The 22,530-nt window shown below is 52.1% G+C and overlaps 11 protein-coding genes across 11 annotated transcripts; 6 read left to right on the top strand and 5 right to left on the bottom strand.

Annotated features, from left to right (window-relative positions):
• Window positions 1-390: 390 nt before the first annotated feature.
• RHO25_009973 (uncharacterized protein) lies at window positions 391-1,928 on the bottom strand (the record flags this gene model as incomplete). The annotated part of the gene is made up of 2 exons (XM_023601493.2): window positions 391-1,620; window positions 1,686-1,928. 2 exons carry the CDS (start codon window positions 1,926-1,928, stop codon window positions 391-393), a joined length of 1,473 nt encoding a protein of 490 aa, XP_023453364.1.
• An 887-nt stretch (window positions 1,929-2,815) lies between these two features.
• Window positions 2,816-4,294, top strand: RHO25_009972 (uncharacterized protein; the record flags this gene model as incomplete). Its single annotated transcript, XM_023601492.1, has 1 exon — window positions 2,816-4,294. One exon carries the CDS (start codon window positions 2,816-2,818, stop codon window positions 4,292-4,294), a length of 1,479 nt encoding a protein of 492 aa, XP_023453365.1.
• Window positions 4,295-4,811: 517 nt separating this feature from the next.
• Window positions 4,812-6,760, top strand: RHO25_009971 (uncharacterized protein; the record flags this gene model as incomplete). Its single annotated transcript, XM_023601491.2, has 3 exons — window positions 4,812-4,859; window positions 4,998-5,128; window positions 5,185-6,760. The coding sequence occupies 3 exons, from the start codon at window positions 4,812-4,814 to the stop codon at window positions 6,758-6,760; spliced, it is 1,755 nt and encodes a 584-aa protein (XP_023453366.1).
• A 333-nt stretch (window positions 6,761-7,093) lies between these two features.
• Window positions 7,094-8,599, bottom strand: RHO25_009970 (uncharacterized protein; the record flags this gene model as incomplete). Its single annotated transcript, XM_023601490.2, has 1 exon — window positions 7,094-8,599. One exon carries the CDS (start codon window positions 8,597-8,599, stop codon window positions 7,094-7,096), a length of 1,506 nt encoding a protein of 501 aa, XP_023453367.1.
• A 499-nt stretch (window positions 8,600-9,098) lies between these two features.
• RHO25_009969 (uncharacterized protein) lies at window positions 9,099-10,397 on the top strand (the record flags this gene model as incomplete). The annotated part of the gene is made up of 1 exon (XM_023601489.2): window positions 9,099-10,397. The coding sequence occupies one exon, from the start codon at window positions 9,099-9,101 to the stop codon at window positions 10,395-10,397; it is 1,299 nt and encodes a 432-aa protein (XP_023453368.1).
• A 169-nt stretch (window positions 10,398-10,566) lies between these two features.
• On the top strand, window positions 10,567-11,115 carry RHO25_009968 (uncharacterized protein; the record flags this gene model as incomplete). Its single annotated transcript, XM_023601488.2, has 1 exon — window positions 10,567-11,115. One exon carries the CDS (start codon window positions 10,567-10,569, stop codon window positions 11,113-11,115), a length of 549 nt encoding a protein of 182 aa, XP_023453369.2.
• A 2,256-nt stretch (window positions 11,116-13,371) lies between these two features.
• Window positions 13,372-15,500, bottom strand: RHO25_009967 (uncharacterized protein; the record flags this gene model as incomplete). Its single annotated transcript, XM_023601487.1, has 6 exons — window positions 13,372-13,706; window positions 13,766-14,040; window positions 14,095-14,408; window positions 14,463-14,576; window positions 14,686-15,045; window positions 15,105-15,500. The coding sequence occupies 6 exons, from the start codon at window positions 15,498-15,500 to the stop codon at window positions 13,372-13,374; spliced, it is 1,794 nt and encodes a 597-aa protein (XP_023453370.1).
• Window positions 15,501-16,385: 885 nt separating this feature from the next.
• On the top strand, window positions 16,386-17,942 carry RHO25_009966 (uncharacterized protein; the record flags this gene model as incomplete). Its single annotated transcript, XM_023601486.2, has 1 exon — window positions 16,386-17,942. One exon carries the CDS (start codon window positions 16,386-16,388, stop codon window positions 17,940-17,942), a length of 1,557 nt encoding a protein of 518 aa, XP_023453371.1.
• Window positions 17,943-18,155: 213 nt separating this feature from the next.
• Window positions 18,156-19,211, top strand: RHO25_009965 (uncharacterized protein; the record flags this gene model as incomplete). Its single annotated transcript, XM_065603233.1, has 1 exon — window positions 18,156-19,211. The coding sequence occupies one exon, from the start codon at window positions 18,156-18,158 to the stop codon at window positions 19,209-19,211; it is 1,056 nt and encodes a 351-aa protein (XP_065459305.1).
• Window positions 19,212-19,292: 81 nt separating this feature from the next.
• Window positions 19,293-19,924, bottom strand: RHO25_009964 (uncharacterized protein; the record flags this gene model as incomplete). The annotated part of the gene is made up of 4 exons (XM_023601485.2): window positions 19,293-19,384; window positions 19,438-19,635; window positions 19,695-19,830; window positions 19,889-19,924. The coding sequence occupies 4 exons, from the start codon at window positions 19,922-19,924 to the stop codon at window positions 19,293-19,295; spliced, it is 462 nt and encodes a 153-aa protein (XP_023453372.1).
• A 508-nt stretch (window positions 19,925-20,432) lies between these two features.
• RHO25_009963 (uncharacterized protein) lies at window positions 20,433-21,623 on the bottom strand (the record flags this gene model as incomplete). Its single annotated transcript, XM_023601484.2, has 3 exons — window positions 20,433-21,234; window positions 21,287-21,498; window positions 21,558-21,623. 3 exons carry the CDS (start codon window positions 21,621-21,623, stop codon window positions 20,433-20,435), a joined length of 1,080 nt encoding a protein of 359 aa, XP_023453856.1.
• Window positions 21,624-22,530: the final 907 nt, after the last annotated feature.

Below are 22,530 nucleotides of genomic sequence, written 5' to 3'. Positions count from 1 at the left end.
ATTCATCCATCGGTTCACCTGGAGTCGTTCTGACAGACTGGTTCTCCATCGCAGCTGTACTTTTCAGGCTCTCGACCAAAGCCCCGAACCTTGTCCTCGTAAACCCTACTTCCAAGCGAGTGTTCGGAGTCACCAGCGCCAGATGTTCTTGTCTAACCAACTGACCATGATGTAAGTCGAGGAGCACAGAAGCCTTTCCAGCAAGCATCTCAAGGTCAGTGGCGGAAGTGCCTTCCTGTCTCAATTGAGTATTCAGAACGACCTGTTGGTGAGGATTCAAGCTAAGCAGCAGAGAATCCCCAATGGAGAAAAGTTGTTAATCTAGCGATTACTCTGGCGTCAACAATCGTGGTAGTTGATATCAAGAAGTCACTCATGAAGCACACATGGCTACTCCGAACTCGCTCCCTCCACCACCGTAACTTCCTTCAAAGTAAAATACCGATTCCACACCTCTTCATTCCTAAAACTCTCTACTTCTGGCTTCACCAACCCGATATGAACATAACATCCCCTCCCGTCCGGCGGCAACTTCGGACCCACGAAATGCGCGCGTTGGTATTGCGCAGCGAATGCCCCGAGGTCCGTCGTAGTGAAATGCTTAGCTTCGTGACCGAGATGTTCGCCCCAGTCGACAAGAGGACCACCATCGCTGTCGCTATTCAGGAGAAGTTCGGAGTGGTAGAAGCTGGTCAATGCGACAATCTCAGGTTCGCTGGCGACCATGATGGGCCACCAGGAGAGAGAGAAAGGATGCCTCTTGCGAAGAGTGATGACGCCGTGGACGTGAGAGGGCGTGACAGCGGACATCGCGGCGCGGATGCGGGAGGCGAGAAGAGGAAGGCTGTCGGGTTGAGTGATCTCGCGGACTGTTGCGTGGGCAATGATGAAGTAGGTGAGGTTGCCAACCCAGGTTGAGGGGAGGCTCAGATACTTTCTTGCGTTGTGCGGAATGGTGAAAGAGCAGAGTTTGTCGATGTCAGTGAGTTCGCCTGTCGATACGCGAGAGATGATGAGGTTTCGCCAAAGGGCTGCAGAGATGGCATCATGTGTTGAGACGGGCGATATACTGCTGGCATATTCTTTGATCGCTTGCGCATTCTCTGCTGAGATGTTGTAGTAGTGTGGTTGGAACTGTGGTGGAGGCAATGGCTCGACACCATTGACTTCAAGAGGAGCTTCATCGTGGGATACTCCCGGTGTGAACACTTCTTCGCCAATCGAGTATGCCCCATGATGACTGATGTCGGTCAACCCTTCTGGTACATCGAACACAGCACGGCTGGTATCAAGCACATGTGGCGGAAGGTCACCCTGCGTCTCAGTCGCCTTCTTGCAATTCTCGGCCAGAGCTCGCATGATCGCATTCATGCCATTGCCATCGGTGAGGTGGTGATATATACACGAGCTCAAGAGAACACCCCCTCCGATAAAATTCAGCTGGAATTTCGAAACGGCGGCAGGTTCGGGCATGATAGGTCCTTCGATTGGCATGATCTCCGAGTCTCTGAATTCTGACAGCGGAAATCCAGAGCCTTCCAGTTGTTTGAAATTTGGCATGGTTGCAGTCAGGTCTTTGACCACCAGCTCGATACCTTGCCCGGGTGCCAGTTCTCTCCACTGAAGAGATCATCAGCTTGATGTAAATCCCAAATTTGAATATTTGCGTTTCCGCACCTACTCACAGGCTTGGTAGGATCGTGCAGAGCAGCATTTTGCACGACTATTGATGTAGCACCCAGCTCTGGTGTTCCCTGCACAAGTGCTTTCAGAGCACGCTGGAATACGTCCACGACCTTATCCTGGCTCAAGCTCAGAGGAAGTTCAAAGCACAAGACACGTCGAGAATACAACCCAGGAAGCCAGATATCGTTAGGAACCAACTTGAGTGATGGCTTCGGCCCCGTGAGAAATATGCTTCTGGTCATGATGAGCAATCCCTTGTAGCAGACTCGCAGACGATAGAAGAGCAAACGAGACGTCGTTGTCTTTCAGATTCCTGCAGCGCAAACTTATGCGGTTGATGGAAGAGCAGCACTTGGCAATTCGTCGTCTCGATCATACGGCGATATGGTACGATATATGTAGTCGCGCAGGATTCAGCCCCGGGCAGTTGCTTACATGCCGAATCCTTCGAGGCCTATTAGGTTTACAGACAAGAAAAACAAGCTAGGGCTTGCAACGATCGACGACCTTCCTATTGAGGCCCTAATGCGGCTGGAGCAATTGTCGCTGAGGAATTGAAGTATGCGGCAACAGTTCTATGCCCTGTTGTTCTCCACTCAGTCGGTGCCTGAGAAGTGAGGAAGTCTGCGATTCAACCTACAGCTCTGTGCAACAGTAGCTGCCACTTGTGCCGATCGTTCCGCCCTTGCAGCATCGTCTCGGACGGGGTGTGCGTCAGCCATCAGACTGCGTTATGGCAGAATGAGCACTTGAAGATGTTTGTCAGTGAGGTCGAAAAGGAGCGGCCTCGTGCTTCAGGTGCTGTCTTCTGTCAGTGCGATAGGCAGCTGTGGGGTGAGCTTGTTCTTGTGGTGTGGCAGCTTGAGCTCCCGATAAGCTCACATCGACTGGCAATTATTGGCACGCCCTTTGCAACTGGGCGCCAGGTCAAGATATAGTCTAGGGTACGCCACAGATAGGCACACGACGTACAGAATTGCCGTTTGTGGAGAGCAAGTCCAATCATGCTTCCCTCTCAACGAAGCTGCTCCCTTGGCGCCTGAGACGACCATGTTAGATAAGCAAGACCTCTCGCACGACCACACCTACGTAAGTTCAAGCTGAACTACATTCGATACACCTAGCCATCATGCTCTCTTTCGCCATCTGGGCGTTGCTGGCTGTGCTGGCCGGGTATGTGCTCTACTTCGCGATTAATGTTCAAGCAAGGCAGAAGCTTGCCGACAGATTGGGCCTTCAGCGAAGGCGCTGTTCTGTTGCAACAACACCACCGCGAGATTTGCCTTCGAAACAAATCGCGGAGGTTGATGCGAGCGCATTATACGTGCATGCGTTTCCGCCTCATCGCCGAAACGCGTTCGCAAAGCTCCCATCGACAGCAGGCAGTCAGCTCTCCAGATCTCCGCACGAACTCAGCCAACTTCCAGCGAACTACGAGAGACTACTGTCAGACAACGTGTCGCCGGATCCATTCCTACATGCACTTCACGCCACACCCACGGGCTTCACCCTGGCTGAGATTGAACAGCTTGGCCGGTTTCCAGATTATGCCACTCTCAGCGGAGTTCCGTTGCCCAAAGCCTGTCATGAGTTTGACATTGGTTCCGCACTATCGAGGCCGTACCGTCCCTTCAGATGGGCCTACCACCAGACGATGTCTATCACAAAGATGGAGCCGGACTGGTGGCTCGAGCTGAACCAGGAATACGCAGACACTATCAGGTGGCGAGTGCAGATTTTCGAGCAGCAATGTGATACCGTGTTGCAGACTCTTCCGGGATCCGAAGTGGCAACAAGAGAATTGATGGAAATTTGCTTGCAGTTCCTGTGCGCACGATGTCCGCACTACTTCCGTCTTGACCTGGAGCGAATGGTGTTCCATAACGACATTTTGAAGACTCAGACTGATCTGGCCTCTACGCCGCCGATGTTTGTACTGCTCCACAACGTTCCAGAAGACTTCGCCATCATGCTGAGGGATCCTGAGACTGGCTTGTACACCTTTCGAAGTGGCATGATCATGTCGAGCTTGGGATGGTCTCTGGGCACCAAAATTGGTCTGAAGCTGAGCGACATCCACAAACCCGTTCCGGACTACAAGGAGAAGATGGAGTTCTCAATGGACAGGTATTTCTCCAAAAAGCCAACTGACAAGCCGATCCAGCGCGGTTCCTGGGGTCTGGAAGTTGACAGGCCGCTGTTCATGCCACCTGGCGATCCGCATAGCATTGTCCGCGAGGCACAGAATCCTGATCACTCCATTGATCGCATGCACCTGAGAGTAGACTGGCAGACACTGAGGCGGCTGCCTCTTTCGGGGGCCATCGTGTTCAATTTCAAGGGTCTCTTTACGCCTGTGACGGAGTTTCGAGACGAGCCATATATCCCCTCGCTGGTGCTGAAGGTCCTAAAGGAAGGGAAGCAGAGTATCATGGAGTACAAAGATACTTGGCATACCGAGCATGTCGTAATTCCATATCTGGAGCAATGCGAGAGGGAGCAACTCGAGAAAGGTCTGATTGAGGCAGATTGGAAGCCCGAGACGCTGAGCGAGTCGCCTTTCTTTCCTGGCTGGGAGGAGAAGTGGCATAGACAGCAAGGATTCTGACCAGGTTGCGCGGGTAAACGCGTGGTGGCCGGGTTGTCGATTTCTCATCAATGCTGATGGTCAGCATCTTTATCAACCTCACCTGTGATGGTTGCGCGTATATCATGTTTATGTGCAACAACTTGCCTCAACTCAATTGATAGACTTCTTGTGCATGAATTGTACAGAAACCGTCAGGTTGGCATGTCGACGCGTGCTGCCGGTCGGAAGCACTTCGGCTCCACACAACTCCGCTTTTGAGTGCCGTCCCAGAGCTGCAGCTCCTCTTTCCCACTCGCGCCTCGCGCTTCGACATCCACCAAACGACTCGAGTGGCACTGCAAGTCATCCGAGGGTAAAGCAAATGGCGGTACGCGACGTGTACCGCACGGCAAGTATTCCGTAGAGCCACTAGAGCACCTCTCCTCTGTGATCTACATCCATCCTAGTTCATCTTCCACCTCGCTTTCAAGCTCACACTTCCTGCATCTGTATCTTTCTTTGAGCACAGACAGTACTACTCATACGACAGCTCACAATGGCAGGGGACAAGCCATGGCCAGAGGTGCCAATTGGCAACCAGAATGTAAGCCCAAGCAATGCAGTCCTCTACAGACGTCTCTTCGACTACAGACATGGACTGTGGTGGACAGCTGGACGACAGATTTAATGGGCTCTACCAATCTCCTTGGGGATGTGCTAACATTGTATCGAACACTCGCAGCATGCGAACGCCGCAGTTGTCATCATTGGTGGAGGCATCTCCGGCATGTGTGTCGCCATCGACTTGATCAAGCGAAACAACTGCCGGAACTTCATTCTGGTCGAAAAGAGTGCGGGAATTGGTGGAACATGGTATGCTGCGGCAGCGTCTTTGACAACTCGCACGCATTCACACTGACCTTGCGAAGGCTCGACAACAAATATCCAGGATGCTGCTGCGACGTCTGGTCCACCCTATATTCATATAGCTTCGCAAAGAACCCTGACTGGACACGCGAGTATCCTGGTCAAGAGGAGATCTTACAATACCTTATGAAGGTCGCTCAAGAGTTCCAGCTTTACCCACACTTCCGATTCAATACGAGCGTCGAAGGCGCGAAATGGGATGACGAGCAGAAGAAATGGATTGTGAGCGTCAAGACGGCGCCAGGTTCGAAAGAGGCAGAATTCAACCCAGCATATGATATCAAGGCGGACTTCGTGGTATCTGGTGTCGGACAATTAAATCAGCCCAAGTGGCCTGAGATTTCTGGTATCGACGAGTGGGATGGAAAGAAGATGCACTCTGCTCGATGGGACTGGTCTTACGACCTCGAGGGCAAGAAGATCGCCATGATTGGCAATGGCTGTACCAGCGTCCAGATCTTGCCCGAGATTGCCAAAGTAGCGAAGCACGTCACTGTCTTCCAGAGAACACCAAACTGGGTCGTGCCTCGCCTCGATGCCCCAGTGTCGCCTGTGATGCGATCGGTCTTACGATATGTACCCGGCGCGATGTCACGGAAGAGAGCAGCCCAGATGGATTTCCGTGAGAGCACACATGGTTTCATCTCACAAAAGGACGAAGCGCTCGGCCAGGCGTTCACGGATGCGCACAAGCAGATGCTGGAGTCACAGCTGGCTAATCGTCCAGAGCTGTGGGACAAGCTCACGCCGAAGTACAAGCTTGGATGCAAGCGAATCATCATCTCAGACGACTACTTCCCTGCCATTGCCCGTGACAACGTCAGCTTGGAAACCCGCTCAATCGACAGCATCCAAGGCAGCCAAGTAAAAGTCAAGAACGAAAACGGCGAAATCGTCGACAGCCTCGAAGGCGGCTACGACCTCCTCGTCTGCGCCACAGGTTTCAAAACCACCCAATTCCTCCACCCCATCGAATTCACCGGCCTCAACGGCCGCACACTATCCGATGTCTGGAAAGACGGCGCTCAAGCCCTCTACGGCATGACAGTCGAAGACATCCCCAACTTCGGAATGCTCTACGGCCCCAACACGAACTTGGGACACAACTCCATCATCCTCATGATCGAAGCCCAAAGTCGCTACATCAACGGCTTAATCAAACCCGTCCTCGAAGCGCGCAAGAACGGTAAAGCTTTAGCTTTGACGCCCAAGAAACAAGCTCTGAAAGAATTCAACGAGACTATCCAGCATGAATTGCAGAATTCTGCGTTCAATGATCCGAATTGTAACTCGTGGTATAAGAATGAAAAAGGTCTGATTACGAATAATTGGAGTAGGACTGTTGTGGAGTATCAGCAGATGGTGGAAGACGTTAATTATGAACGCGATTTTGAGGCTCATGGGAGCGGGAAAGAGTTTGTGCAGAGGAAGAAGAAATTGCATGTTGGGAGGGTGAAGGAGGAGACTTTGGTTTCGGATAGGACCTTGTTGGTCATGGGTGCTGTGAGCTCGGCTGCGCTTGTGGGTGGTTGGGTGCTGAGGAATTCGAAGTATTTGCAGGGTTTGAGGGCGAGGTAGATGGGGTGGTTGAGTGAAGGTCATGGGGTTGGTTTGTCATGATAGTATGAGTTTATGTTTTTAAAGCTGGGAGTCCTTTTGATGACAGAGCTATCAAATGGACTATATGCAACAATTGTCTCGTGTCAACAGGACGAATGATCGGGCGCCTCTCCAAAGTGCGAAATAGGCTATCCCGATGCGATCTTTGATTCTTCTTTGCCTCGCATCCCTCGGCAGCCGTCGGTTATCATGAACTCGGGATTCAAACAACTGTGTGTCATTCCAGCGCATACAATGCAAGATCTGTGACTGTTGTGCAATGGTTCTTCCTGTGACTGTAGCATTTCTCGATCAGAAGCCACCTTTCTGGAATTGCAATCTTGTCTTCTCTACCACGTCCATTGGCAGCACGAAGACGGGATGCACAGGCAAGACCAAGTCTTCCTTGTCAATCGCCCATGTATTCATCTCTTCGTTCGATGGCCCTTCAGCTATCCACTGGAAAGCAGCAGCTAACCTCCCACTCTCATCAACGGTCTCGCCTGTTACATCGTATTGGAAGTGGTTCATCGCCGCACTCAAACCAGCCAGCGAGTAGCAAGTGTGGTAAGCATCAGGTCTTGTGGAAGGTTTATCTCTCATACCGCCACGCTTGCCGGGTTGCTGACCGCAGCAGAGCAAGTATCTGATCTGACCTGCTCGACTCCAGAGATCGATCTGCTTGCCTGTGTGATTTGGTCCTGCGATTGCTGCTTGAATCAGCGACCAGCAGCTACCGACCCAGTGGCTGTAGCATGCGTCAACGAGCTTGTTGGTTCGCCCAGCAAAACCTCCTTCGGGTGATGCCTGGATACCTGCGAGCCAGGATAACAGGGAATCAATGTTGAGGTATTTGGGAATGCTTTTGTGTGGGGCATCGATAATGCTCAGGCATGCCAAGGCACAGAATGCATAGGCTCCGTGAGCTTCGTTGGTCGGTGCACCAGCAATGCCACCTTCATAGGTTTGGCATCTTCCAACCCATTCTCCGAGGCCGTCGAGGAATGTCGTCAGACCTGCCTTGCGAGCTGGTGCATCTGGTGGCAATTCAAGGGGCAAGTTGAGGATCGTGATGGCGGTCATTGCGCAATATGCCCCTCGAATGTCTTCCTCAGCATCAAGTGCCATTCGAAAACCACCATCTGCTTGCTTCACCTGGCCCAGGAAGTGCCACATTGCTTTGCGATCAACGACTTCCAGACCACCTACGGCGGAGAGCGCGAGTAGAGTCGCGTAGGTTGCCGCGCAGTGACTGAGTTGCCCGTGTCCGCCGCCGAACCCTCCCGATCGATTTTGCAGAGGTGTGACCGTCTCCATCAAACGTTGCTTGTAATTCGTCACGTCATTGCCCATGAATGTAAGCCCAGCCATCACCCAGTAGAAGACCCAGGGCCGCGATGCATCCATGGCAACGTACGGAGCCGGAAGGCCAGTCAGCCAGTCTTTGAGGAAATAGGCGTGCTTGTTCTGATTCAGATGAGGGATGCCGTGACTGTTGAGCGGCAACCCCAATGACTCGTCGCCCGTCAAAAGCGCTAGACATTCTGCTTCTGTCTTTGCTTGCGCCTCCGAAGTGGTTGTCTGTAGATCGTCTGGAATCAAGTTGAAGATCTCGCGATGCAGCAGCCAGGGTGGTAAGTTGAGTGGCTTCGATGGTTTCAGAAATGGTTTGCCAGGGAAAGGCACACCATCGATGCCATCGGACTCGACGTCTTCGTAGTCAGAGTCATCGTCGTCGGATGGCAATTCTTCGACTCTTGTATCTTTGATCGCTTCGTCCAATGTATCCTCGGCGTCTGTCTCTCGAAGCTCGACCATGTTTCCGGTTCTGGTTTGTCAAGTTGCTGTCATCTACTGGCACGAAGCTGACAACTTTTTTGTAGTCGTCGAACAAAGATCGCTTGGAGTTTGGCGATTGCTTAGTATTGTTTGCCTGGCATGTCGAACATGCCCGTTTCTGGGCGCGCGAGGGACAGGCGTACGATGAAATCCCAAAAGGCTTGAGATTCGCTTTATCTTACCAACAATCTTGTCAAGCTATTCCGCTCGTCGTGAGCAGAAGTCATGTAGGCCAAGAGTGTTGTGCAGTGAATGTGACTTTGGCTTTGGTGGAAGCTCGCCTAAGTAACGTCCCACGACTTTCAGCAGCCATAGTGGCTGGGATCTGCCTTAGTCGTCATCGCGTCTTCCACGAAATGAAGCTCAACACAACCACATCAACGACGGTCTCCGCCGACGTCTTACTCTCCCACATCCTCGACATGTGATAGCCACGCCGAGCAGCCCTCGAGCTGCACATACCACACGGTCGAGCAACATGGCGCGCAACACAGAGGCTCCGCGGCGCATTCTGCCCTTCCGCATCCCCATCTTCCGAGTCTTCTACAGCTTGACATATACCACGCTGTACTTCCTGACGCTCGTATTTCTGGCCATTAGTCCCGTCACAATGATCTACTCGGCCATTACACAGTCGGCAGTCCAATACACCTTCATGATCGGCGGCGTCTACGTTCTAACGGCCATCATTGCCATAGTCCTCTACAGCGGTCGACTTTACACGAACCGAAGGGTTCTATCTGATATCGGCAAGCCGTATATTCCGGTCGAGGATGGCGAAGTGAGCCGGCTGGTGCGAAAGATGATTGTTAAGCAGCTGGACAGGAGCGCGACTGTGGCTTGGGAGAGCCGACCGAGGGATTTGTACGGCGAGATTCTGCTTGCAGGGCAACAGGGCATTCTCCCCAACGATTCGGACAGTGTGAATGTCAATGAATACACTGTGGGCTCTATCATACAGGTGGATCCTGCTAATCCGCCATGGGGAGACATACAGCACCCGGGATGGTCGTCTCCAAGTCATCGCCCTGGCAACAAGAATCCGGACGTACGCTTTGCCGAGGTCGTTGCAGAGCTGCCGAATCTCATTGAGGCCCGAGCCGTTTCACTTGCTCCTCCAGATCCCATAATGACGCCAGTTCAAGACCAGCCACGAGTTGCAGATCCCGCGGTCGTTGATCTGCTGACCAGACCAAAGAACATGCCATTGCGCGACTATATGACCCAACTAGGGCTCTTGGGTCTTATTCAGCCGCCAGGGATCGGACAAATATTCGTCTCACAGTATGAGAGAGCTCGTTTTGGTTTCTCACCGGTAACGGTGAGTGAGTTCGATAAGCTCATGGCCACGTTCGCAGAGCTTCTGGCTGGCATGGATACACTCGATCCGGCGATTGTAGAGGAGATTCGCCTTCAGAACAGCGACAAGATCTCGATCCTGGATGTGCCATTCTTGTCTCTACCGGAAGATGCAACAAACGATGATGATCATTCCGAGATCCCAGCACGAGCTGTCACACCACAATCAAGCGTGATGAGTCCAGTGACAGCGCGGGAAGGCTACACATCTCGCATCAATACTCCTTATCTCTCCGACAGCAGCGGCAGTCAAGATAGTCTGAACTCCGTGCTCAGACACACCCCAGTCGAGCGAAACACTCCTTCACGAATGACTGACAATCGGGAATCATTCTACACAGTGCAAAGCCTGAGCTCTTCAACGTTGCCAAGTGACTCTGGTAGTGTCCTTGTTCACGACTTGGAAAGCGGCGGCTGAGATATGGCAGCTGTGCAAGACAGAAGGAGTGCGGCGCGCAAACATTCACGGGTGTATGTTTTGCGGCCGTTTGCATTTGAGACACTGATTGCTCATCCTGGCAAGTAGGATCTGCATGATCTTCTACACTTGTCGTCGCGGCACTTACAGCACCCATAACGTACTCGCGATGCTGTACAGAGAGTCCGCTGCTGTGTCTGGCAACAGCTCGACGCGTACTGTACCACAGATGAGGCGTCCGAAAGACGTTGTGGCTCCATCGAGCGACACCGCCAGACCCCTCAGTCCAGCCTCAGTAGGGTCTGCGAGCCAGCGTGGCGCGACATTGGCGTCAATAGCGAGTGAAGCAAGGCAAGATCTCACCGACGCTGTTGCCGTGTATGGCGCTGCGAGCAACTGCCATCACGCACTTTTCTGCCGCTACCTAGCCCTCGCCGAAAGACTCCGCGATAAAGTTGCAGGGAACATGATGACCACATTGGACAGCCTGGAGTGCGTCGCTGAAACGCTGGAAGCGTCTGCCACGAAGCTCAATGCCGCAGAAGTGGTACACGAACACCCGATTTCCGTGCTGGATGAAGGAGAGCTACGAGAAGTACAGCATGATATCCGCGAAGCAGGGAAGGCTGTCCATTATGTCCGCGCGAGGATCGACCGCCTTCAGAAGGCCATTGAAAGACTGGAAACAGCGAACGAGGACCGGCCTTTTCAACCTTGATCTGGATGGTGCACATCAAAACATGGAGTCTGAAATTGCCCTGTCGAGTTCGGAAATTCAGCTGAAGTCTCATAGTCGCATTCTCTAGCACCTTTGGTTCAGTTGAATGCAGATATCGCGTATTGCTGTTGAACCACGACAGTGATGGATTCTGATTGGATAATGGCTCATAGTCCATGAACAACGTGGAATCTCGGGACTTGCTCCGATTGCGACCGCACTTCTTTCTCACGTGAAGAACGCTGCGTGTTTTGCTAAATGTCACCCAATTGCGACCCCTTCGCCACTCGTCACGCTTGTATCCATCTCATCCTTCCAGCAGTGGTAGTTTGTCAACGGGATCTGCACTGCATTGCACTTCAACAAACAGCATCTCGCCATCGAAGCCCAAGCAAAAGGAGCAAAATACCCTCATCTACCACGAAGAAGTTTGGCAAGCCTGCCAGCCCGGCAGCAATAGCAAACCTGGCGACGAAGCGTTGCCAAATTCCGCAGCCTGGTCAAAGGCCTTGGCTAAGTCCTTCTGGTTCTGAATAATGCGTGTGAGAGGAGATCAGGGGCGAGCGTATTTACTCGTTGCCGAATGCAATGTAGCCCGTAGTCTACTACCTTACACTTCAGGATCCCTCTCATACGTTTGCACTATCACTGTCTCTCTTCATTCGCTTCTCCAGCCTAGGTAACACGACAGCGATCTTGGAGACACGATCGTTCCACAAACTTCGTCATCACTGTTTCCTTAGCAATCAAGCAAATGCCATGTCGTAGCTTCTTTATGACAACGCCCACCCTCCTCGGAAGCTCACTCATAAGTTTTTCCCTCATCCTCGCTGCATGACATAGGCCTGGTGAACGGATCCAAGCATATGATATAATCGTCGGTTGAGCAACGGCAAGCTAGATCTAAAACTGACGCCCTTACCGACCTTGGCATCGGTACCGGAGTTCAGCCAATGCACAGTCGATCCAAATCGCATCATCGCTGAGAGTGATCGATAAATATCATAGACGAGTTGAACGCGAGAAAAAAGCGACGGAATACGAACGCCACTCGAAAACATTGGAATGCCGGTCAAAGTGTTACCCAAGCGAAGACGAAGTCCGAATGTCACATCCAGATCTCGTACACAGGATCAGAATTTCTCACGACAAATCGACAAATTCGTCGTCAAAAGTCGAACCTGCCAAGAAGCTACGGACACTGCCACTTATTGCAGATGTCTTTTCGAAGATGTCGACATCGACGGCTGAAGACAAAATTTTGTCCAATACGACCATTACGCTAGCTTCGCTGGAGTCCTCGGACGGTTCTGGGAATGCAGGTTGCACAAACGACAGTAGCAGCGACAAAGATAAACCGCCGCCAATGCATCCTCCCACAGTCGATGGAGCAGCAGCCGATACTGCGTGGACAGCAGCGTTGTATAAATCTGACTGGAATGCCAAGGGGGCAAAATTTCTGGCCGAGGGGAAGTAGTGAATGATTTGAAGCATTGGGCGCTGCAATGAGCAGCATACTTTCCAGGAACAAGATCGCCTTCCTCATGCTGCTACGTGAAAAGATGCTAGGATCTATCGTCTTCACGGAGGACATTCGACTGCGAGCCATAGTGCATAGCGAGAGTCGCCTCTTCCTGTCATGAACACGGCAACAGATAAGCATCTCTGGAAGATATAAGAAATTCTGCCAGCGCGAAATGTTATCAGAAGTTCTAATCAAGCAACGGAAGAGACAGAAGACGAGTCGAAGCAAATTGTCACCCCTTGATCCAGCGGAAAGAGAGAACCATGTCCGAGTCGAACAAACTCCCACCTATGAAGAGCCCTCCTACTGCTCCGACAGGGTTTGCGAAACCTCATGCAAGAGAACCGAAGACCGAGGCGGGAGGGTGGGCAGATACGTTTTGGACGGCGGCGCTGTACAAACAGCATTGGAATAAGAAAGGGGCAGAGTACATAGCGCGTGGGAAGTGAGAACGAATGTATGGGAGACTGGATCGGTACGATGGCAGTGTTGACGAGCAAGCTGTTTCGAATTTCAGGGAGCACATCGAATGACTGAGCATATTGTTGAGGAGGCTTGCTCACAGCGTTAGGTATATGTAGCAATGTTGCGGAAAAGTGTATTATTAAGCGGCGATATTGCAGTCGATAGCCGCAGTCTCTCGTGCATGTGCTCACGCCAACATGGATCCAATTATCAAAGTGCATTTGTAGATCGTTGACTTTATTAACTCTCCTTTCTCGCAGTCCAGCCTAGCTCTCCGCAAACTTGCTTCTCGCTCTCAGTTTAGCGCCGAAGAAGTACAGAATATACACACCTGCTGAACAGCCACAACACAAGCCGGCGAGAAGCGTGACCCCTTTGTCCACGCCCATATTATCGAACATCGGAGTCGAGAACAGAATGGCAGCTGCGGCAAGCATTGCTCTCGAGAACCCATTTGCTGCGTACAGCGAGCCGGCGTACTTGGGATAGGTGAAGGGCAGGTAGATCAGCATGCACTGGGAGATAATGAAGACTCCGGCGATTGTGATGACGACACCAATAAGGGGTACCATCCAGTGTACAGATTCGCGAGATGTCCATGCTGTGACGGAAGGTTAGTGGTTGGGGGTTTGATGCAACTCGCAAAGATATTCAACTCACCATATAAAAACAATCCTGCCGGGATGAACCAGGTGAAGATCAGACCAGGTACAAGTCGAGCTTCCGGTGGTGGCATGGCTCCTGTAGCCATGATTTTGGCAAACGTCTTGTCGGCATAGAAGTAGAAATAGCCCACCCAGGCCAGGAACCCAAGAAGGACGCCGACAGCAATTGATAGAAAGGCAACTCCCATAATGCCGAATCGGAAGTTGTATATCTCCCCGAAAACCATGGGAAATGATTCGAAATAGGAGTAGTAGATCCCATACGTAAGCCTGCCAAAAGTGTCAGTGTAGTCAGAGACTCAGGGGGACGGGACGGCTCGTTACCCAGTATATACGGTCGTAAAGAGCACGGCAGGATCTTTCGCATTGATTTCCCACGGTTTTATGAGGGCGTCATACAAAACAGCTTTTCTGCTCTTCTTGCGCTGTCGCACTTCGCATTTGGCTTTGAGATCGGAGCGGCCGGTCAACTTACGAAGCCTTTTCGCGCGCTCCCGCAAGATCCAATCGGCAGAAGTCTCTGGCAGGGTGAAGAACATCAGCAGGAAGACAGGTCCACTAATCCAAAGCAGTTCCCAGAATGGCCAGCGCCAGTTTTCGCCTACGACGGCGAAGTTACCAATTACTGGCCCCAGAGCCTGTGTGTGTGTGGTCAGTGCTTGGAGAACTTTGTTGAGATGAGTAGACCTTACTGGACCGCATGAAGCGCCCGCTACCCAGAGTGCAATTGCATACGGCATCGCAATTGGACCGCAGAAGTCGCCATAACTGGCGCCACCTGATGCGAGAGCTGGACTGCCAAATGCCTGAAAGCGTCCCCTTCAAGTCAGCGCGCGTCTCAGCCATCATTTGTGGATACATCGAGTCAGAATGGTGCCCGATACACTCAAAGCTTCAAGTGCATGTTCGACTTACACCTGTGAGAAGTCGTAGCACAAGCATGCCAGCATAATGATCAACCATGGCCGTTGGGACGCACAGGATCACAAAGATAGCCATGCCGATGATATATGGCGGATTGCGTCCGATTGACGGAATCTCGGATAGTGGTGAAAGGATCATCGGCCCCAGGCCATACCCAACGACGTACAAGGCCATGCCCGCAGATGCTCCGACGGTACTCAAGTTCCACTTCTCCTTCATGGCTGGAATGGAGGAACTGTAAAGCGATGCGCCGATATAGACAGCAAGGGTGTAGAAAAGGATAACAGCACCGACCCATATCTTCTTTGTATTGCTCCAATTATGAGGGTTGTCTGGATCAGTGTCGGAATACTACAGCAACAGTAAGTAAGCACATTGGCCAGACGAGAATCTGCTGCAACTGCACCTACCCAAGTCACGATGGTGGTGCTATCATTGCTTGGCTGCACAGCGAGTGGCTGGAAATTTCTTTCTACATCAGCGGCAGAGTACTCCTCTTGCTGATCGCCATCCCATCGGATGCCACTCAGCTGGTCGGATGGTGACTCAGAAGGAATGTCTGATTTCCGTTTCTCCTCAAACTCAGAGGGAATTGCGCTTTGGCGTCTGTCGTCGGGTTCAGATGGTATCTCTGAATTACGCTTGTCATCGTTGTCGCCGGGCTGGATTGGAGTGGGAACTGAGACCAGTGCATATTTGGCAGGGAGTGCAAAGCTTTGTTTCTCTTCTGGCGCAGAAAATGTTCGACCGTTCGACAAGAACCGAACAGCTTGGCCGAAAGGGGCATCTCTGATCGTGTCATACATCGAGGATAGAACTTGGTACGCAGCGTGGGTGACACATGTCAGAAACACATATGGGGGACCGCCGTGCCACGATATATACTTGAGTCGATGGGCGTGGCGCTGCCCTTGTTCGAGACCGGGAAGGGAGAAAGGCTTCACACCATCCTGCTTGCAAAACTTATGCAGATGCCGCGCACAGAGCTCTGTAGAATGTCATGGACAGGTATACTGAACACACGAGTGGCTTGCCCTGCTCAGGCATTGAATTCTATGGTCGACCATGTGCCCCATTCGTGAATGTACCTAGTACGCAGGCATGCCGGATCGCACCGGAGGAGGTATGCACTGCACTGCTATTCCACGGGGTGGTTCAGTGATCTCGGACATAGCGCAGCTTACTGATATCTTCAGCACAGCGCTACATCCGTTCGTTGCTTCACAAGCGGCCCGGCGCATGCAGCCTCGATAAAGGTTTGTAGCAAAGGTCCATAGGCATGCACCTCATGCTGCTGATTCGGCACGCGTATCAGAGGGCTTGCTGGCCTTGCTCGTGCTGATGTCAGGCTCGGGGCCGCTCATAACTTTCTTGGGCATATGGTCATCAGTCTTCTTGGCAGGCGGACATTCGCAGTCTGCGGAGAGCGAGATGGAAGTGTGTTTCGATGTTCGCTGTGATGTAGTGCCGAAGGTGATGGAAGTTGGATTGTTTGGGAAATTGGGACGAAGCGCAGTGACAACGGACCGGAATTCGCTCCGCTTGTGACTTGTGACGTGGTGGGGCTGCGAGGCACATGTTTCGTGCTTCGAGAAGCTCGCAGAAGGGCAGACCTCGAGCAGCAATTTCACTGAACAGACGAAGCTTGCCGACGAGACATATCTCGGACTGTGAAGAGTGATACCGCCACCATGCCTGTCGACTACAGCAAGTGGGACGCGCTCGAGCTGAGCGACGACAGCGACATCGAAGTGCACCCCAACGTCGACAAGCGTTCCTTCATCCGCGCCAAGCAGAATCAGATTCACCAGCAACGTCTGGACCGAAAGCATCGCATCAACACCCTCAAGTACGAACGCGTCGTGAACGATGGCCTACTCCTCCGGATCGACGCCCTTCTCAAGGCCCTCAACAACCACAAGCAGGAGGTGCAGGACAAGAAAGACGCCGAGGGCATCGATGAGGCCGTATTCGATAGCTTGACCGATGTCGTCGGCGACACAAGCCTTGGGGAGGACCACCCGCCTGGACCTCCCCCAGGGGTACATTCCAAAGAAGAGCAGCCAAGCTATAGTAAGATGATGGGCGCATTGGTCGACCAGGTCAAGTCCGAGGTCGACAAGACCAATACGCAAGGTGCCGGCAGGTACGATGCATACATCCGTGAGATCGAGGGACACAACGGCAAGGTCAAGGGATTGCAAAAAGACCTCAATGTGGAGCTAACGAAGTTGGAGAAAGAGGAAAGCAGCAAAATCACCAGCGAGTCAATACACACCGGCTTCGACACATCACACGTTGCCAAAGCAAAGGCAGAGGAGGCACAAGCCGCCGCTAAGAAGACGGAAAAGAAGCCCGAGTTGCTGAACGCAGGCAGTGTGCAGCAAATCGGTGGCCCAAAGTCAGGCTATGAAGCAGGCGCAGAGGATAATTCGCTAAACCCTGCTCCTGGCGAGGATGAGGATGACATTCAAGAAGCTGCACCCATTGCGAAGAAATTCGGTGCAATCGCATATGGCGACTACAAGACTAGCTTGGCCTTCATCTCGTCCAATCCCAGCATCATGTCCGAAAAACACACCGATGGTCTGCTTGTGGAAGCTTTCACAGCCCAGCAGAACGCCAAATCCAAGAAGGAAGAAGACTATGCGCGACAATGCGTTCACCAGGCACTTTTGCTTCAATACTGCCGCCAATTGGGTAAAGACGGCGTTGGGTTGTTCTTCCAACGCGTGCAGACGCCGAATCACCAAGCACGCAAACTCTTCCTGGATGACGTGAACTCGACCTATGCACGAATCCGATCGCGCACAGCCGAGCTGGCGAAGCAACAAGCGGAAGAGGACACTGGTGACAAGGAGCAGATTCAACTTCATGCTGTTGATCCAAATACCACAATCAACATCGTCACGCCGCCCCCGATGGATCAATGTCAAACGGAGGATGAGAAAGCCGCGAGGACGATCTTTGAAAGTTTTCCACCAGGCTTACAGCGAGCGCTAGAAACAGGAAGTCTGGACAAAGTCAATGAAGTATTGGGCAAGATGAGCGTGGAAGAAGCCGAGGAGGTGGTAGAGCTGCTGGGCAACGGCGGCATGTTGAGCTTAGAGGAAGGAGTGATCGATGCAACCACCGACGAGGGCAAGAAGACCATCGAGGAGATTGAGCGGACGCATAAGATGCCGGGACAGCAACAGCAGCAGCAGCAGCAGCAGGACAGGGTGGTTGAAGTCGAAGACATGGACTAATATGTAGACTTGTAGACGTCTTGCAGGAGCGCGCTTGCTAATGTATCACAACAAGCGCCAAGAACCTGCACGTTGACACAACATGCATAAAGCTCCTTCCTCAGTTCCTCTTTCCCTTTCCCCTCCAACAAATAATTCTCGAACAGCATTAACTCACTGAATGACTACTCACCCAAACAGACTCCCGACCAAAACTTGAGAAAGTCATCCAAAATGTACAACATCGACCCAACCTCCCTCACAGTCTCCGGTTTCAGCGCCGGAGGCTTCATGGCCGCCCAACTCGCCATCGCCTACTCAAGTAACTTCTCCGCACGTTTCGGCGTCTTCGCCGGAGGTCCCTACGACTGCGCCCGCACTCAAGATTTCTGGACCGCTTGTATGCACAACGCAACACCTTCAATCGAAGCCTCGCTATCCAATATCAAACGATGGAGCGCAGAAGGCAAAATCGACAACATCGAGAATTTGTCTTCAAGTCGAAGTAGGGTTTACGTTCAAACTGGATTCTTAGATGAAACGGTCGGGGTGGGTGTAACAGGGCAGTTGGTCAGGCAGTTGGAGGAGTTTGGGTTGCCGGAGAGTAGGTTGAAGTATGTCGAAATGGGAGGGGCGGCGCATGTTTTTCCTACGGATTTTGAGGTTTCTCTAGAGGGGAAAGTTGGTGTACCTTGTAATGAGTCGGTTCATCCTTTCATCGCTGATTGCGGATATGATGGTGCTGGAGAGATGTTGAAGTGGTTGTATGAGAATGAGACCTTTGCGTTGCAGCCGAGAAAAGCGAGGGGTAAGTTGTCAGGTGTGCTGGAGAAGTATGAGCAGACTGGCGCTTTGGGTGCTATTGGTTTGGCGGAGTCGGGCTATATCTATGTGCCAGCCAGTTGTGCTGGAGATGGACAGTTTCGTCACGGAGTGGCAACTTCGTGTAAACTTCACGTTGCTCTTCATGGGTGCACGATGTCGTTTCTCGATATTGGAGAGACCTGGGTTCGTGATGCAGGTTATCTGGAATGGGCTGATACAAACGACATGATCGTCGTATTTCCTCAAGCAGGCCATGACGATACGAAGCGGCCGATCTGGTTTCCAAATGGGACGGAATATCCTGGTGGGGCCATTGCCTGTTTCGATTGGATAGGGTGGTCAGGCGAGGATGCAGACTGGAGAGGTGGAGCACAAATGCAAGTGATCATGAATGTTGTTGAAAAGTTGCTGCAAGAAGATGATTCAGTGAGCGCGAAACCGAACTGGCAACACGAAGAATTGTAAGCATTATTAAATGTATGATTTGCGTGTGAAGCTTATAGATTCTTCAAAACAGATCTTCGACATGCTCTTCGGTAGAGCATCCTACAACTGGCCACGAAGCACATTTCCGGCCTTGATGAACAAGGTGAAGATGATTCCCAACCCAGTCAAGTATGCCACACTGCGGGCGTTGGCTGTTCCTCGGTCAGCGTTGAGTCAAAAGCCAATCCTGAAGGCCCAGACTCACCCATCGCATCCGTAGTATTGTTGATGTAGATAAGGTTGTACGCCACTCGACTGAGCAAATAGCCACCAGACAAAACGTTCAAGGTCCAATTGTCCAATCTGACGATATTGCCTGCAACGACAGCAGCAGCGAAGAGTCCGAGGTTCTCGAAGCCATTCTGCTGGGCTCCTTCAGCGCGGACGATCTTCTCTTTGGTTGCTGTTATCACGTTAGTCCGCAGTTCACGAGACTTTCAGTAAACTTGAATCATTCGGCACCTTTATCGATGCTCTGATCGTTCGCGGTCTCCTTGGTATAGGTTCTCGGGCTCTTGTTGTCAAACTTTCCAAGACCTGCGGCGTAGAAGTGAGGCGCGATGGCCACAACCCATGCTGCTGGGACTGTATAGAAGGACTATCCACATTGCAATTAGACGTTTGTTGTGTTCGCAAGGCTAGTAGAAATTGCGTACAAAGTTGCGCGTGAGGTCCAAAGCTGCGGCTGCCATTTTGGTGGATGAAGTGATGGATGTTGAGTTTAAGAATAGGTGTTGATTCGACACTGTTGGGATGGAATGGAAAAAGAAGAATTGGGTCCAATGTGAAGACGCGTGAAGTCAATGCTTTCCACGCTCCTCGCGAGTAGTGACGTACATAGCGTATGCAAGACCCGTGCTCAAATTATTTGCATTCGTATGCACACTAGGCCGGATAAGCCCGTTGCCGTCTGCTCTAGGCGCATAACGTGGGAAGTGGAGTGAGAGGCACTGTGCCTGCAGCTACCGTCTTCGATTTGAGGAGCATTTGACTTGTCAAGAATCTTTACTGTATCTGTCTGCACTGACCCGCGCTCGATTTGCTGCAGTAATCCGTACGTCAATGCACCAGAGGTGCGAACATCGTGCTTGCTATGTGGCCATTGAAGGACGGTACTCGGAAACTATAACACGTCTGTTGAGTGCGACTGGAGAACAGTCCATCGCGTCCAATACTGATGCAGGGAGCAGAAAATCTCGCTCATTCCATCTCGGGCGTGATGATATTGCTCTTACCACCATCTATCAGCACATCTCTTAGTGTTTCACAGCTCTTGACTCGAATATCGACGAAGCTTTCCGGGCTGTAGAACGCCGTATGACATGTCAGTACCATTCTGCCCTCCAGCCAGGGCTCTTTGTTGCGATACGCCTTGATCAGGGAATGAACATTGTCCTCGGGTATGGGTTCGATAGGAACGACATCTAGTGCAGCACCAGAGATGATGTTCTCTCGAAGACATTGTTCGACGCCGTCCAGGTTGAGCACCTCTCCGCGAGACGTGTTCACCAGCACTGCACCTTTCGGCAACAGCGAGAGCAAGTCGTACCCGATCATGTTCCGCGTCTCTCGCGTGCAAGGGCTATGCAAGCTCAAGACATTGCTTCTCCTGAAAAGCTCTTTGATATCCTTGGTTCGCTCAATGTCCAAGCTCTTGTCCACACCGTTGGGCACGTACGGATCGTAGAAGAGCACTTTGAAGCCGAATGCCTTCGCTCTCAGCGCCGCTGCTGTTCCAATTCTCCCAAGACCAAACACGCCGAAGGTCGACTTTTGCAATCGTGCGACTAAAGGTGTTTCGATGGGCATCCACGGATCGGGAGGGGTCGCTCGTTGTCGTTCGTTGTGTAGCAAGATGCCACGCCGCAAGGATAGCATGAGCCCAATGGCATGGTCGGCGATTTCTGCTGTTCCATAGTCTGGCACGTTGCAAACTATCACACCTTTCTTTGCCAGGGCTGAACGATCAAGGCGATCGTAACCCACGCCCATTCGCACGATACTGCCAGAACTTAGCACCTGTCACTCGCGGGGGCTGAGATGTGGCCACTGACACTTTCAGCTTTGGAAACAGCTCTACGTCTGACTCTGTGAAGCCAATCTTCAACACCATGATGCCGTCTATCCTGTTGCGAAGCTCTTCTGGGATGGCAGACCACGGCTTCGACTGCGGCGTACCGGTTGGCCATAACCCTGTAGAGACGAAGTCGAGTTTGTAATTCTGTCCAGGACGTGGAGCGAATATCTGCTGTTCGACTGAATCATCCTACAAGGTCGGTGAGCATGCTGCGAAGTCGTGCAGCCATGGTGTCTGTTGCTGCTGACCGGATACAGTCCGTCTGCCTGGATGATCGTAAAGGTGGGAATGCCATCAGCGTTCGAGTCAGCCATCTTGACGACCTACAGAGTAATAGAAAATGTAGCTACGAGGCAGTTGCAGCATCGAACTGAGCATATGAGCGATCGCCTACGCTGCCCGCCATTGCCCGCAAGCCTGCCCTTCGGCATCTGCTGCGGTGGAGCAGGAGCCGAGATCGGTGCAATGCGATGTCCTTGCCAATGTTGCCATCGTCTTGACTGGTGGGGCCCACAAAGACAGCGCGAATGGCAGGCTGGTATTGTGAACAGCGGATGTAAGTGAGTCCAGTGGTTGGAGAAAAGCATGGAGGTCGTCGCCAGGGAAGAGCACTTCGGACATCGGCAAGGTGCACGACCCAAACGGCGGGCGGGATTTGACGAGACAAATTGAAGGCACTCTTCTGCCTTCCGCATTCAACCTCGCCTCTGCCTCTGATCAACGCAAGACGAAGGATATGCGTGTCACCAGAGCTCGGAAGATGAGCAACAGCAAGGCCGACGACACAGGTGCGATGGCCGCCTCTGAGATGCACGAAGAAAAGTAAATGGTTCAAATTGATGAGCAAGTGAACTGCCATGCTGCCTGTTGCTTGCGATTCAGGTTCTCCTGTTCCCCAGTTCCATTCGAATGCATATCTCAATGTTCTTGGCGCCGAAAAGACAGCAGGTGCCTAGGTGCCTTGACCGCAGCACAGCGTAAGCTGATTGCATCGCAAAGGCCGAGTCAGCGAAGAAACGATCTACATCAATATTTGCTTAAGTCTCCAGGTCAGAACAGCGTGCCGAGCTCCAGGGCTGTAAGCCTCACGCCTCGGCTTTCAGCTGACTAGTTAGCTCACACGGTTATGGTAGCATGGGAACGGCATCCTGATAGGTCACTTCGTGACCTCTATTCACGAAGAACAACCTAGTTCATTGTCGCCGCCACATTGCCGAGTCT

This window comes from Cercospora beticola, chromosome 6, assembly GCF_033473495.1.
Source record: "Cercospora beticola chromosome 6, complete sequence".
Classification (NCBI taxonomy): Eukaryota; Fungi; Ascomycota; class Dothideomycetes; order Mycosphaerellales; family Mycosphaerellaceae; genus Cercospora; species Cercospora beticola.
Note: the sequence above shows the minus strand (reverse complement) of the source record. Positions and strands in the feature narration are given on the sequence as shown.